Source organism: Pleurodeles waltl, chromosome 10 (genome assembly GCF_031143425.1).
Source record: "Pleurodeles waltl isolate 20211129_DDA chromosome 10, aPleWal1.hap1.20221129, whole genome shotgun sequence".
NCBI lineage: Eukaryota > Metazoa > Chordata > Amphibia > Caudata > Salamandridae > Pleurodeles > Pleurodeles waltl.
In genome coordinates, this window is record NC_090449.1 from 310931031 (window position 1) to 310947357 (window position 16327).

Consider the following 16327-nt stretch of genomic DNA (forward strand, 5'->3'; position numbering starts at 1 on the left):
CCAAACCCTGTTTAGACTTGGCCAGAAGTTTCTAGGAATATTGCATGACAAACAAAATCTCAGTCACGGAGGAGCATCTTCCGGGCTAAGACAATCGAATTGCAGGTGGCAGGCTTGATATCTGAGGGATCTTTGTCTCTGGAAACTGGACCCATCTTTAGGGCATTGAACCCACGCTGGGGCCTCTTTGCGTTCAGACTGGATAATCAACTGGACACCGAACCACTCGACTCAGGCAAATGATACATTCCAACAACATTAGGAAGTGGAGAAAGGTTGCGCCTTTCCTCTCTTCTCGATGATAATGCGTCTGTCGACCCAGGTGCACCGACAACAGGCAGAAGTGGTGGTGATCAACCTCTTTGGAGGTCTCAAGTGTGGTTTCCAGTTAGTCCTGGAAGGTTCGCTGCCACTCATGGCATGGAGGATTACTGTGGATGATGGCATGTCCAGGACACCAGGCTGCAGACCTTCTCTCCAAGGCGTGGGCAGAGAACACAATTAAAAGATATGATCAGTTTGGTCAGATGGATGGGTTGGTGTTGTCAACACTTGGATCCCCATGGGGACCACCATTGTCCTCATCCTAAATTTCATCACATCTTTAGCTTTGGAAGGCACTGCTTGCAGAATGATTAACACTTTTCATTCGGTAATTTCTGGAGGACATCCCCCGATAGATGAAATCCAGTGGGAGGACATCCAGTAAATCGGTAACTCCTGAGGGGAGTTTGATTTTGTACTCCTCCTGCACTTTGATATTTGGCCCATTGGGGCATGAACGTACTTCTTAATCCGTTTCTATCCTGGCCAAGTAACAAGAAACCTATCTCGAAAGCAGTTGTCAGCTAAACTGACATCCCTCCTGTGCTTAATCTGTTGGAAAAGAGTTTTCGATGTCAGGGCTTTAGATATCACTGGACAACTTTTTACTCCAGAGGGTGTGACCTACTTATCAAGGAGAACGAAAACTCATTCTAAGATGATCTCTTGCCCAGCTTTTCCAGATTCTCCAAAATTAAATGTTCTGAGATGTCTTAAATCTTATGACTCCATGAACGAAGAACACTGTGGATTGGTCATCAGACTGTCTTCAAGAGGTTTTACTTTTAGCCTCTTCATATATGGCATCCTTAGTGGTGAATGAGCTTTGAACTAGCATAATCCTCGCCTCTGGTCCTGGCATGGAACATAACATTTCCTAGCGTTTGTAACAGAAAGTTTCAATTCTATTAAGGACACGGAGGTGAAGATTATCTTTTCCCCGGGTCATGGATCGACTATACACCCCTGGTGTGAGATTATGACTCGTAAGACACGTAAGTAATACGTTTATATGCATCACTGTAAGAGCCAATATGTTTGGATTTCTTTCTTGGTAACCCTGTTGACTCATGTTGCTCAGTTTTCAAATAACACGTCAGTTGAGACTTTATTTGGAAAGGGTTATTCATATTGTTGCTCTTTCTCAGAGGAAATTATTTAAATAAGGAGGAATAATGGTTACTCGTCGCTTGAAGAAAGAGGAAGGGATGATGCTGTCAAGGCTTTATAATGGGTCATTGGCATTCTGATTGGCTGATCTATGATTAACTTTATCCAAAGAAATCATGAGATTTGTAGTTGATGTGTTGATGATTTTTTTACATGGCTACTTTGTTTAATAAAGCGAAGAAAGAAAGCATAATCCTCGCCTCCACGTCCTTAACAGAATTGAAATTTTCCATTCCGAAAGCTAGGAAATTTTATATTCTACCTTACTTGCTTCCTTGGTATGTGCAGATCTGGCTCATAGTTCAATTGAGGTTCACCTGGCGGCAATCTTGAGGTTTCGTAGAGTGAGGGGTAGTGTGTCTCTCTGGTATGAAAGACTGTTCAAGGAATTTATGAAGGGTTGTTTGAGGGTTTTCCCTACGGTGAAATCACCTCCTGTAACCTGGCAATTGAACACAACTCTTTCACAGCTGATGAGAAGACTGTTTGAGTATATCCAGAAACAGGATATAAAATATAAATCATGGAAAATGGCTCTGCTACTGGCTCCTACCTTGGCTCGAAGGATACGCAAGATACAAGCTTTTCCAATTAAAGGGCCATTTCTGCCATTTTAGGATGATACAGTACTTTTGAGAACCAACCCTCAATTCATTCCTAAGGTTCCTAATTCCCTTCATTTGAATGTACTGATTGTACTATTGACCTTTATCAAAAATCCTTCTAACATGGCTAAAAGGGCTTTACAGTTTTTGGATGTCAAGGAATGTCTCACGTTTTATACTGAAAAAAACGAAGACTTTTCGGAACTCTACCAACTATTAATAGCATTTGCGGGGCTGTGGCAGTCAGAACGCGCCTCTGAGGGACTCCTGACCGGCCCGCTTATCCTGCAGAATCCTGCCACTTATTGGGGTGCTGTACCCAAAACCCTACTGGGTTACCATCCTGATGGGCCCCTACACCCTGTGAACTTGCCTGTGGAGCCCCTGTGACCTGCTGCGTGGCGTCACACTGGGCCCCGCATTTCTCGGTCTGCTGAGGAAGAGGACTTGAGCGGCAGTGCAGCAGCTGGGGTGGGCCTCCAGTGGCTGTGCAGCAGTTGGGGTGGGCCTCCCTGGAGTGAGGGGGAGCCTGCCTGTTGATTGAAGGAGCCTGTCTGGGGCCCGGAGAGGACACTGGGAAGAACCTGCAGTGCTCCTGTGAGGCAGCTAGACTTGATGCTACTAAGTGTCTTACCCTTCTCCCAATGATTAGGCCTGTAGTGTGGGCCCCGGAGGAACCTCGGAGCGGTGTGAGTCTCCTGCTACAGGAGGTGGGCCAGTTGAGGAGAAAGATCCTGGGGCATGGAGCTTGGCGTTCTTCTCCCCCCCGACTGCATTGGGGTGGGTGGTCGGCTGGTGCACTGTAGAACAGGTGTGGCGCTCCTGCGTCTAAGCACAGTGGAGTTTTCTGAGGTGTGCGGCCAGCGGTCGAGTGCGGTGCAGCACTACCTGGGCCAGAGCCATCGGACAGCCTCTGCTTTCATTATCAGTGTGGCCTGTGGAGGCCCGTTGGGCCAGTACAGTTGGTATCTGTGGCAGGTATGGGTCTCTTGGATTGCATCCCCTGTTGGAATGGGACATGTGCTGCCTGACAGGTGAGATGCTTTGAAGGCTTGTGAACCTGCCTGCTCTTTGGATGATTAACCACCTGGGGACCAAAGAGGGTACCTAACTGCAATTTGCTGCTTTGGAAAATATGGAGGTGCCCGGAGTCTGCTGCGTGGGGGACTTGAGGTGCAGGTGCACCTTGAGGCCCTTACTCCTCAACACACATGCAGAGTAATAAGCAGGAGGGGGCCTCATTAGGCACCTACTCCGGCACCTAAATCGCAGCACACTGCGGAATACCTCTGGCCAGGGTGCCCAGGAATCTGAGGCACCGATGGAGGACCCCTCGAGAGCTGAGCTGTTGGAGGCCATATAGGGCTCTATGGTGGCCCTGCAGAACAAGACAGAGACAGATGTCCTTGAGGAAAGTCTCCTGGACACTGACCTCCGTATGGTCTGGGAGGGTCCACTTGGCCGAAGGGTCCATTGAGGAGCTTCAGTCTGAAGTGGCTACATTGAGGAAGCAGGTAGCTGTGGCCACGTCTCAGTCTGGAGCCCTCGTGGATACGGCGGAGGATGAGGAGGGACAGTCCTACCGCAGTAATGTGTGTCTGCTGGGGTTTCCAGAGCGGGCTGAGGGGGCAAACACTGAGTAATTTGTAGAGACTTGGATACGTGGTACCCTAAAGCCTAGTGGACTATCCCCCATGTTTAACATTGAGAGGGTGCACCATGAACTGGTTGCTCCTCCTCAGCCTGGGGCTCCTCCACGGGCCATTATAACCTGTATCTTAAACTACAAGGATAAGGAATGTATCCTCAGTGTGGTTAGGGACACTGATACTGCCAAATATGAGAAACAGAGGCTCTCCATTTATCCAGACTATACCAACAAGGTACTTTCTGGGAGGTTAAAGCCAAGCTTTGCAGGATGGGCCTCCGCTACATATTGTTATATTCAGTCAGGTTGCATGTGATCTCGGGGGCAAATTGCATTTCTTTGATCATCCTGATGATGTGTGGCGCTTGCTGGAAGTCTGGGATAGGGTGCCCAAGGAACAGACCAAATCCTGGAGAACTGAGACCCGTAGGTCGGCAAGTGTAGAGGATTCTGGTTGGAGGGTGGGTGGGGGGGCCTGCTTCTGAACGCTGACGGTCCCCTGACAAGGATGATCCTACCAGGTTGGAGATCCAGGAAGATGGGACCATGGCTTTGGCCAAATAGGTAACCACACGGAGACAGGGGAGACTTCTCGATTCGAGAGGGAGATCAGACATCAATTGAGCCTGCGGCCAGAGTTGGTGCCTAATGTGTTCTGAGACTCTGTGTTGTTACTTAACGTTCAAACCCCCCCCACCCCCACCGGCAGAGTGAACTCATTGCATTATCTAGTTGTTTCATTAGATGTGGAGTGTTGGGGTGGGGTTTACATGCATGGTCTTTAGACTTATCTGATGACTGGAGGGGGGTGCGGTATGGGGTAGGCTGTCAGTACTGACAGCAGGAGATCGGCTGGACTTGCATTATGAAAGTTTGTCGCTACGCTGAATATCCGGGGTGGAGGGTTTGTTTCTGGATCCCGCTGTTTGGGGTTGTTTTTTGTTTCTTATACCAGTGGTGGTTCTCGGCTGGATAGTATGGGTGGCAGGGCGAAGGGGGAGATTGTATGAGAATCTGCTATGCCCATCACTGGCTATGAGGGTACACCACGCCAGATAGAATCCACTCCTTCCTTTGGCGTCATCCAAACTACCTTTCTCCAGGAGACACATCTAATGGGGGAGGAGACTCGGATGTCCTTCCAGGCACACCTATAGTGAAGCAGATGTGGAGGGGGATACGTCCTGATTCAGGACATGCCAGACAGCAGGAAGATTATGCTACTAAACTCATACTCCCCCAATGTTGATGATAGCCATTTCTTCGAAAGGCTGCAGGATCTTTTGCTGTGAAGTATAGACGCACCCATAATCTGGGCGGTAGACTTCAATTGCGTGCTGGACGGGGCAGGAAATTGCTTTCAGCCAAAAGAGGGTACCAAACTACTAATGATGAGCTCACCGAGGAGAGTGATGAATAATCTGGGTTTATTGGACCAATGGCTGCGATGGCGGTTACTGCACCTTGGTGGTCATGAATATCCTTGTTATACCCTGACCCATAACACACAGCCGGTTGGACAGGTTCTTGTTGAGAGGCTTGGATCATACATGAATAGGTGCGGTGTCACATATGGCATGGTTCCTGTCTGATCATGCTCCAACGTTACTGACACTGGCCTGGACGAGTAGGGTTCAGACATAGTGCATGCTCTCTGATCTTCTCATGGACGTGACCTGTAGGAGGGACTTAGGGACTGCTCTAGAGACTTACCTTAATGGAAACTGGGGGACAATTGACACCAGGGGGGTCGAATGGGAGTCATTAAAGGCTGTAGTTTGAAGGGGAATGCATTGGGACGGTCTGAGGAGTTCATCAATGGCTTGTAGCGGACCTGAGGAATAAGAGGGCTGGCTACCTGATCTACAGAATTAAGAGGTATGCTCAGCCCTGCTGGACCACTTCAAGTTGGTAAACAGAGCTGGCCCTCAGGACACTGTGGGAGGGATAGGTTTCTGGCTAGAGTGGGGCTGCCTCAGTTACAGAGGGAGGTCATGCAGGAATTAGAGGAAGACCCTACATTGGAGGAAGTGGGTGCAGCCATTAAGGCCCTTAACAGGTCCAAGGCTCCGGGAGGGGATGGGTTCCCTTCAGAATTCTATCACACCTTCTCTTCTGTCAGCAAATAAATACTGCTGGAGGTCGATACAGAGGCTCATGAGAAGTGTCTTCTCCCACCCACAATGTGAAAGGGGATAGTGTGTTTGATGTTAAAGCCTGGAATGGACCCTGCTGACCCTTCTGCTTATGGGCCCCTCACTATGATCAACACAGATTATAAAGTCATATGCAAAATATTGGTCACCAGGCTGGGAGGGGTAGTTCGGGAGCTGATATATGACGATCAATGCATCTCCAAGCTGAGGCGTACCACAACTCAATCTCTGCAGGTTGACCCATGTACTACATCACATCTTGGATCGTGAGAGGGAGATGTCTTTGGTCTCCCTTGATCTTGAAAAGGTGTTTGATACGGTCGAGTGGGCATATGTAACGGCAGTCCTGCATGGAATGGGGTTTAGTCCTAACTTCAGAGCCTGGATCCAACTTCTGTATACTGACCATTCTATAGGTGTCAAGGTGGGCGGGGAGCACACAGAAGCCTGGACTGTAGAGAGGGACACCCGTCAGGGGTGCCCTCTCTCACCTGTCATATTTGCCTTAGTAATTGAACTCTAAGTGCTGCTACTTCGTGCGGAGCTCTAACCCTGTGGGATTAGAGTTGGGGACACTACCCACATTATTTCCCTACATGCGGATGACGCGCTGGTGTGTATGCAAGCGCCTGGCGAGTCAGTGCAATTACTGGGGTCCTTGGGTCAGGTCTCAGGATCAATATCTTTAAGTCACTCTTGTTCCCCTTGGGTGGCTTAATTGGGAAGCAGTTGGATCAACTGCTGGATGTGGGTTTTCGGTGGGAGTTGGAGGGTTTTCAGTTCCTAGGGATTTGGGTGTTGTACACTGAGGCATAGCATCAATGTAAAAACATAGAAAGGGTGTTGATGGGTTTAGATAACTCCATTAATTTCTGGAATAAACTTCCACTCTCAGTGATGGGACGGGCCACTGTGGTTTAAATAGCTTTCCTTCTTTGTTGCCTGTACCTCGCCCAAAACTTTCTGTTTCCACTGCGGGATTTTATTTTATTTTTTTAACTGGATAGTTTGTTGGTGAATCCCCTGCAGGCGGGTAGGCGCAGCAGGGTGGCGCTGGCAACACTCAAGCAGGACTTGGAGGATTACAAGTCCTGGACCTACAGCTCTACTATTAAGGTGCACACTTGCAGCATGCTGCAAGATAGCTCACAGAATCTGAGAACTGGGAGAAACGGCTTCCGGGGCAGGAATTAGGTAGCAACACCTTACCTTCGCTGCTGTTGCGAGTGGGTAGGTTGAATTATCGAGTCCCATATCTAGTTTGAAACCCAGCTGAACTTTTGGAAAGGGTTGTCCACAGGGTGCCCTGCAGGGCCCCTTTAGTGAGAATTACAATTGTGGGATTTGACCCCTTAAAGGAACATAGAAACGACATGTCCATGGATCAATGCCTACAGGGGGAGTGTCACGTTGTGGGTGATACATACCCCCGATATATCTTCATTACCTTCCCAGATGCTCAAAACAGCTTTTGGGTTGGACCGGGCCACTTCGTTAACTACACTAAATTGGAGAGTGCACAAAAGAGCTGTGGACGGATTTCCTAACGGCGCCTCAGTCGTTCAGGGGGCTTCGCAGTCTTATTGAGTGGGGAGAGGGGCGCAACATAATTACCCTCTTTTACAAATTTCTTTGAGGTGACACGCAATCTCGGCAGTTCTCAGCATGTAGGGCCTGGGAGAAGGATTTGGGACTGCCCATCTTGGATTCGGATTGGGAGACTGCGATGGGCATTGTGCGTACCGTGTCTTGAACAATAGATTTAAGCTCCTGCACTTTCATTTTCTGCATCGCATCTATATCACTCCTTATAGTCTTAATAAGACTAAGGGAGCTAGGTGTGTGCAATGCGGAGTGATTGGAGCCACCTTCCTTCAACTAGTATGGGACTGTGAAAAAGTCATGGATTTTTGCGGACAGGTGGTGCCATGCATTGAGACCGCCACCAGAACTGATATACCACTGATTCCGCTAGTCTGCTTACTTTGTGTGGTGGTGTGCCCTACAGGACATAAAATTCTCTACGGACTTGCCTGGTTGGCCCGATTATTGGCACAGAGACAGGTGCTTATTGGATGGCTAGGCACAAGGGTTCCACTGCTGGATCACTGTTTGCGACATCTCATGGAATGGGAAGTAGCAGAAGAGCATCATATGAGTGTGTCTCATACCGATGAAAGGGCGGCAGAGGCCATAATGTTGTGGGTCCAATTTATGGGAATGGTTCAAGATGACAGTGATTCGAGCTCGGAGAGTGAATCTCAGACGGGTGGCTAACTATATACAGAGCTCATAGTCGTGTCCATTTTTTGATAACCAGGTTAGTGACTGTGGTTCCTTATATGGTGACTGCTTTGACGCCTTGGTTGTATACACAAAGTGCCTTGATTCTGGTTGGGATAGTAGAGGATTCTGCCTGGTAAAACTGCATAATGCTTGTCTGTTGCTGCTTTTGCTCTGAACCTGTTGTTGGAATGTGCATAACAATATCAAACCACACTGCATGTTTGTTTTCGTGGTTTTGTACTTCGCATAAAACCAATAAAATACAGTTTAAAAAAAAGAAAATAGCGTTTGCACCGCGAAGCAAAGGATACGCTTTTTCAAGGAGCAGTATAGCTCACTGGGTTTTTGCAACCATTGCATAGTGTCATGACAAGGTGGGAATCACTCCTCTTTGCCCATGACAGGTCCCTTAGAGACTACAGGATGAAATTCTTTTACTTCAAAATCGTACAGGGTTTGTACTGGACTACCTGGAAGCGCTATAGGGCAAAGTTCCTGGCTCAAGACTTTGTTGGCGATGCGGATCTGCTAGATGTGACCTGCACCATGTCTTGTCCAACCATCGTGCCCTGTTGGATACAAGACTGAGAAAGACTGCGGCAGCATGGTCCTATGACCGTTGATCCCTCACCCCTACTGACCCTCAGGCATGACCTCCGATCTCAACATGTCACCATCGCAGATGACTAGCCACCTTCCTTGCCACTATTCTGCCTCTGACACAGCCCACCCTTTCCATGATCTCTGAATGGATCCTCGAATTTTACTGTGTAGCGAAATTCGAAAAAATCACTCATCACTTAAATAATCAGTCACATATCTTTGATTCTATCAGGTGCCCCTTTGTGACAAGTGCTGAAATGTTGCTCAACTGATCCCTCCCCCACCTACTAGGGAGGACAGATGCATAACTTTGACAGATGGGTGATGTGGCGTCATTGCTCGGGACGTGACGACTCATTGCCACACTGACCCACCCATTGACATTGTCCACATTCCTGCGGGCTCTGAAATGTACTATGCTCCGTTATGACCCATTCCCCCTCCCCTTTGGAACTTCCCCTCCACCCTCTATGTTTCCCTTTGCTTTGCACTAAACGTGAATCTTGATTCCCCGAGAGGATGTACCTGAGGGGATCTCAGCCGTTCCCTGCCTGGGGAATATTGACCATCACTGATCACTTGTCCATAGTACTCTGTAGAATATGCATTTGAGTCATGGTGCATGCGACTTTTGCATGGCTTTCTGGAACTACGCTGTGAAGATCTCTACCCCATCTGCTGGCATTTCTCCCAGGGTGCCCCACTCATTGTTCTGTGATTCTTTTGCCTGCACTGTGTTGTTTAAATATCAATAAATAAAAGTTGCAGGAAAAAATCCCTGTCTAGCCCAGTAAGCAGGTCAGGGAGGGTGCAAATAGCACTCTCAGTTGTTCTGTGCTGTATCTATTCTTGATGTATCTGGGCAGTTCTGATGGGCTACAAAAGGTGCTTGTGGTTTCTAGGTGCTCTGTCACTCACTGACAATCTCCACACAGTTTAGCAGCAGCAGAACATTGATCTCGTCTTCCTCATCGTCAACAATATACTCTTGTCATTTCTGGGATGTTCAGCATCTCCTTCCAAGGAGATCACAACAGGGATTTCTCTAAGGCTTGCTCCAAGCCCCTAAGAAAAGACGGCAGAAAGGCCATGTGTCTGGTAGAACAGTTTTCTTTTACCGCACTTCCCAGCCTCTTGAAGACCAGACAAATAAAAAGTGCCAACCCAGACAACTAGTATTTTTTCTGCTTTGGTGCAGCTGGGCTTTGTTCTGGCTTCCTGGAAGTTTCTCCCATGTGCCAGCTTTCTCTAAATCTCATATTCATTCTCAATAATGGGGAAGTGTATCATGGCATTCATCCTTAATACCTGAACCATAATCAGTTGATGGCAACTGCTCCCACTTCCAACAGAAAGTATCTGCTGCTTCTAAATGCACAGGTTGAAATGTAGGGAACCTACAGTTGCCTTGGACAGTTGAGTCCACTGGGAGGAGAAAACACAAGCCAAATAAAAAAAATAAAAAACATAAATAGGCAGGGTGGTAAAGCTTTTGAAACTATGCTTACAACATTTGCTAACTAGATTACCCTTAACAAATCACTGTAATCTTATGTTAGTTTAGTCATTTTATGACTCAAGATTACAACTAGAAGAAGCAAGTTGGCTGCTTAATATAGGTTTAAAATAGAGCATATGGTCCTTGGTGATCAGGAGCAATCCAGTAACATACCATGTTTAGGTTTATTTCAAACTTTCTCCAGCAGTATTCCACAAAGTGTACACAAAAGCAGGAGCTAGAAATGGTCCAAATTATCCATAGTACAATTACAAGCATTAGCAATGGCTTTAAAGGAATGATGTGTGGTAATGTGAAGCACTGCAAGTAAATATCATGGGAACAGATATGTATTTGTGTGGAAGCAAAGAACTATAGAATAATACTGGTGTAGGTTAAAAAGTCAGTCGACAGTTGCACTGTCAAGCCAGAACTAAACATCCATATTGATTAATGACTTCCCTCCTCCCATCTGTAGTGCTGCCAGAGATAAACACCATAAATCATACAGTTATTATACTGTAATCTCTGTATTAACGACAGTCTCTAATTTCTTTATAATCTGCGGCTTGTGACAGACCAGATCGCCAATTCTAAAGAAAAAAACAGAACACAACTATTAAAAGTTATTACAGTCAGATTCTGCTGTCAAAATGCCAAATGCCGGAGACAGCAGCCGAGGTGAAAGGCATATCAGGTTGTGGAGCATAACTGAACCAGCTGTGTTACTTTCTTCTGCTATATTTTTCTACCTTACAATGACAATCACAGACATTTTTATTTGTTTCACTCTTAGATAAAGAGATGCTAAAATCTTTCAGCATGTTTCTACACATTCCGAGCTACTGCAATTCTTTTTTTTTTTTTTTTAACTGACTTGTAATGAACAGTTTTTAATATCTGTTTGCAACAAATATCCAACTGAAAGTTCAAACTCCGGTATCAGGGTAAGTGAACAAAATGATCACAACTGTGTGGAGGGCATGCATTTTCTTGTGGAACCACACAAATTCTTTCCAATCTAAACGTACTCCTGGTTCTGAACATGTGGGTGGAGCCAAAGCCCCTCTCTAGTGATGCTCACGTAATTATTTGGCGACAGTGCACTGCCAAGCCAGACCTTAAGAATAGGAATAGAAAAAAGAAACTAGGCTAAGGTAAATAAAGGAGAAAACATCAAAAAGTGAAGGGGCGTCACTTCATCTTAGTGGTTATTGGGAAACCAGTAAGGAAGAAAAACATGTAAGATTAGCCCCATAAGGGTGGCCACCAGCCAATGTCCGACGGCCACACTCCCTCTTCCAGTCTATCTGCTGACACTGGGGAGGGTTAGAAGGGTCTCTGTTGCTTTGCACCAGAGGGTTTCTTTTTATTCTACAGAGATTGGGCTGCTCAGAAACAGCTTTCTGAGCAGTCTAAGCTTTTTTGTTTTTATACACGATCAGCATGCAGGGTGCAGTGATGTCATTACATTCAAAAGTGAAAGTAAAACAAGCCGAAGGGCTCATTTCACTTTGACAGTGAATTGGGGGAGGGGGGGATAATAGCTCAGTCCACCTGAGCACAGATACTAATGGAAGGGGTATCATTGGGAAGGGGGAATCTCCCCTTTCTACTAGTACCTCTGCCCAGTGGATCCCAGCTTGAGGATCGCCACAGGAGAGAGATTCCCAAGCAGGGATCCACTCACTAGACACCATGGATGTTGGAAGCACCCCTTTAGGCAAGGGCTTATTCTCCCAGGCTCACTTGTACAGAACAGTCTTTCTAGAGACCAGGGATATTTTTTTAAATTTAAATATGTAGGGGTGGAGGCTGTCCACCAGGGCATGGCCATGCCCCCACCCGAAAACACATGCAACAGTCTTTCTGTCCTGTGGGGGAGATGGTGGGTGGGATCAGAAAGCCCACTATACACCAGGGATGTCTCTGTATATATGTGGAGGGAGGAGATAGAGGTGTTCACTCCCGATTTGCCCTCCCTTGGGTGGGTAGAAAGCACAGTTAACACCAGGTTTTTCAAAATGGTGGCAAAACAAACAAAAAGAAGTGGCAGCTTACCCTGGCATCGAGTCATGCCCCTGCCCCAGAAGGGGGGGGGGGGGGGGAGGGGGGTGTTGTACTGCCCCCCTCCCACCGGGGCAGAAAATAAGTTTGTCCCAGATGGGGAGGTTTGCCCCGAATCTGACCCCTGGGGGCAGACAGCCCACTAGAGACCAGAGAATGTTTTTTTTTTTTTTTTTTTTTTTTTAAATATAGAGGTGATGGCTGCCAACCATAGTCATGGCCATGCCCTACTCCAACTAAATGGGGCATCAATCTTTCTGCCCATTCAGGAGCTGAAAGTCCACTAGACCCTAGGGACTATATTCATATAATATTTTTTTGGGGGGTGGGGGGCTCCCTTGGCATCAGCCCGTTCTACACCCCACCCTGAGTCCAATAGACTTGCTTACTACCCTAGGGGTGGATATGGTATCCAACCTTCCAGACCTAGACAGCTCTGAAAATTAGACATCAGGGAAAGTCTAGGGTGGTGGGCTTTGCATGTATCCCACACTATGTTTTGACCATTTTCTGACCCACAATGCCCTGCAAAACTTAAATGTTGACTATAAACACACACTGTCTTCACATTTCTGTGAGGAAAACTTCTAGAATCTGTGGGGAGCCAAAACATTCCTACCACACAGCATTCCCCCAAGTCCCAAGATAAAAATGGTACCTCACTTGTGTTGGTGGGCCAAGAGACCTTGACAGAAAGGGCCCTAAAGTGTTACGTAGAGTGATCAGCAATAGAGGTAGCTGTAGGATTGGGGGCCGTGCTCCGCCATCACTCATGGAATCCAACCTACCAGGCTTTTTTTTTTTTTTAAAGGTAGACATCCAGAGGATTCCAGAGTTGTGCGTGTTACATGAATCACGCAAGGTTTTCTTAATCACAATGCCCTGCAAACCTCAACATTTTTTCTTTATATTTCTGTGAAGGAAACTTCCAGAATCCGCAGTAATCAACAAACTTGCTACTACCCAGCATTACCCCGTTTGTGCTGGTAAAAACGCTGTGCCACTTGTGTGTTTGGACTAGTGCCTGCAACAGAATGGATCAAACTGAGGTCAACAGGAGTCCCCTTCCGAAATGGCCCATTGGGCTGAGTTTTTCTGAATCACCAGGGATAGCCTGGATTATCAAACGTACTTGTCTTACTTGGGAGATGGATACTGCTAAGCTATGTTCTAAAGTTCAAGGGTGGGATGTGTGGAACCCGAAAGATTCCAGGTACCAGAATACAGGGGCACTTTTTCTTAGAACGCTTCATACTCCCAATCGCTTTGATCCCGGAGGGACTGGATTCATCACTTTTGGGGCAATTCCAGGGAACATCTTCAACTCACAACTGCACCTCTACTGCTCTTCTCTATGATGGTGATTCCGCACTGACAAGGTTGTGGGGTTCTTCAGTGCAGTGCACACTCCAGTGTTCACTACCTGGTGTTAATTGACTCTCACAACATTTCTGTGCAGCTTCACTTTAGTGATGAGACAGAGGACAGGACTATTGTAGGAGGTCATCTGCAGAATTGTCAGGTTGAATGACTGTATGACTATGTGCATAGGTGACCAGTGGTCAGTACACAGCAAGGGAAGACAAATATCGCCCACTCTTCTCACTTTTTCCTTGTTTCAACCCTGCTTCTCATTCAGCATCTTCTCCTCCTCCACTCAGCAAACCTTCCATCCCACAAAGACATAGTCTCACTCACCTTTGCCCTCAAACATCCCAATGAGTTGGGCCCCCATTGCCATCGCCACATTGGAGATCAGGCAGGATGACACCTTCTGGTTGTGAGACATCAAGTCATAGCGCGGTGAAATGAAAAAATAGGGGATGTACGAGAGGAAGTAGAGGAAGCCTCCAGCAGCCGCCGCAACATTTGCTACAAAGAGAAAAAGACAATAACCATTCTAAGTAGAAGTAAAATGAATCTGGCACAGCTATGCTCAAGGGCCTCCGAACGACATGCACATCTCTATCTCGATGTAGAAAATCCACAAAACTGAGCAGCTGCATTACAATTCGCCTTCTACGAAAAAGTGCAAGTGGGGTAAATTTGATGATGAATTGACAACAATGCAAGGAAAGATAAGAAACACGTGCCAAAAGCCATGGTACAGACAACTGTGATAGCTGTTGCTCTGTGAATGCTTTGGGCAGGGAGGCCAGGCACAGCATACTTTATATTTTAATGTACATGACAGGCGTTCTAGTGAAAAATAATTACTAATTCTATCACACTGTTTTGAAAAGTAATTTGCATCTGGGTATTGAATTGTCCAGTTAGTCTTCAACTGAACTTTGTCAACAAAGGAAAGACACCATCCCTTAGTCATAGGAGAAGAAATCCAATACGACTTTCACATACAAATCTTGGCATTTATGCCTTTCCCTGCCCCCTTTTATCTAGATATATAAAGTTGAGCAATCTCTACCATACAGCAATCCTTAACCTACTCTTGATCTTAGTTTAACCGCCTCATAGCTTGGTTCAAGTAAACACAGCTAATGAATGAATTGGGTATAGAAGACCAAGCTAATAATTCAGATACAGGAAAGACAGTCACAGGACTTGCTAAATCAAAGTCCTATAACTGCCTTACGCAGATAATAAATCAAACTCCTACCATCCCCATCTCACTTCATTCAAGAGTAGGACTGCACAAGGCTGCATCTCATTAAGACATATAAACCTGTGATTTTTTCTTTTTTTATCATTATCCTCACTGGTTTCGTGGCAAATAAAAGCAGATCTAGAGAAACTGTTTGTTCCTTACCTAAGGGCATGTTTTTTCTGTAACAGAAAGACTTCCTAAGCACCCACACCAAGGGTTAGGAAGACCAATAGTAAGATTGGAAACAGGTTGCATGGAACTGACTCATGACTATGTACCTCAATTCTTCGAAACTACTCCCTTCTAATTATAGTTGTGGGGTCGTTATACACCATCTCACTCACTGAGTTTATGTAGTACATTATCTTTGAGTGCATGGCAGTGGTATTTTCCTGGGAATCCTACACATGCACACAGCTGGAAGTCCGTGCAGACCTAGAATTTGAGACAATACTTCTCTAATTGCTCTATCTAAGGCCCCTCCTCCTTGCTTGACAACCCAACAATGGAAAGGTTGTTCTTCCTTCATCTTCCTTCATCTGCTACATCCTTTGCTCCTTCCTGCATTGTACTGTTTGTTGTCGCAGAACGTTTGAAAATGTTTGCCTTTGGCATCTTGTTATACATTACTTGAGGTTGTTGTGAGGTGGTCTATGCTTCAGCTCACACACATCCAGGCTTTTTTACGGCTTCAGGGCATTCATGTTTCAGTGACAGTCTTCAAAATACCCGCAGGGATTACAGCAACATTTCTGCTGCCATCCGTCTGAGCGTCTCCTTCTTTAAACTCCCCAATCCTACATTATCTTGGTCTCCTAGGACGTCTGGTGCATGAACATATCCATTTCTTGACACTTACGACTTTCCATTTCACAGGCTATTCCTTAACTGCTGCAATACATTCTAGTAGCTTTGTTCTGAGATGCAATTACCTGCATCCAAATGGTGCTAGGCTTTCCTTTCAAACATGGTTCTCAATGGCGTTATAGGAGTTCAAGTGCCTGCAAAGGTCAGGATTAGTGTACTTGGGGTCTCAGGTAAGGGGATGAACACCCTCTAAGTTTCCTTCATTTGCCAACTTCATGTCAGCTTCTGCACTCCACTTTCTCTTTACTCACCAACCTGCAGATGGTGAGAAATGTGTTGTTCTGGAGTGCTGGCTTCATCGCATTTGCTTACAAACACCAATTCTGTCTTGGTATGTCCCATTTCCTCCTCTGCAACTAGTCACATTTTTCAGAGTAATACACAGTTCAGCACTGCTCACTTGGTGCCCACTAGGGCGTGCTTCCACAGTTCCAAGTTGATTTTCCCTTTACATGAGCTACCAAGGCCTCATACTCAGTGTTTGAAGTCACTCTCATC

The 16327-nt window shown here is 46.3% G+C and overlaps 1 protein-coding gene across 3 annotated transcripts in view; it reads right to left on the bottom strand.

Moving 5' to 3' along the window:
• ABCA3 (ATP binding cassette subfamily A member 3) overlaps positions 1 to 16327 on the bottom strand; it is a 453847-nt gene that overhangs the window by 231957 nt on the left and 205563 nt on the right. For all 3 annotated transcript variants that reach the window (XM_069210492.1, XM_069210493.1, XM_069210494.1), the window contains exon 9: positions 14056 to 14229. In XM_069210492.1, coding sequence (XP_069066593.1) covers positions 14056 to 14229 — 174 coding nt within the window. The remainder of the gene's footprint in view (positions 1 to 14055; positions 14230 to 16327) is intronic.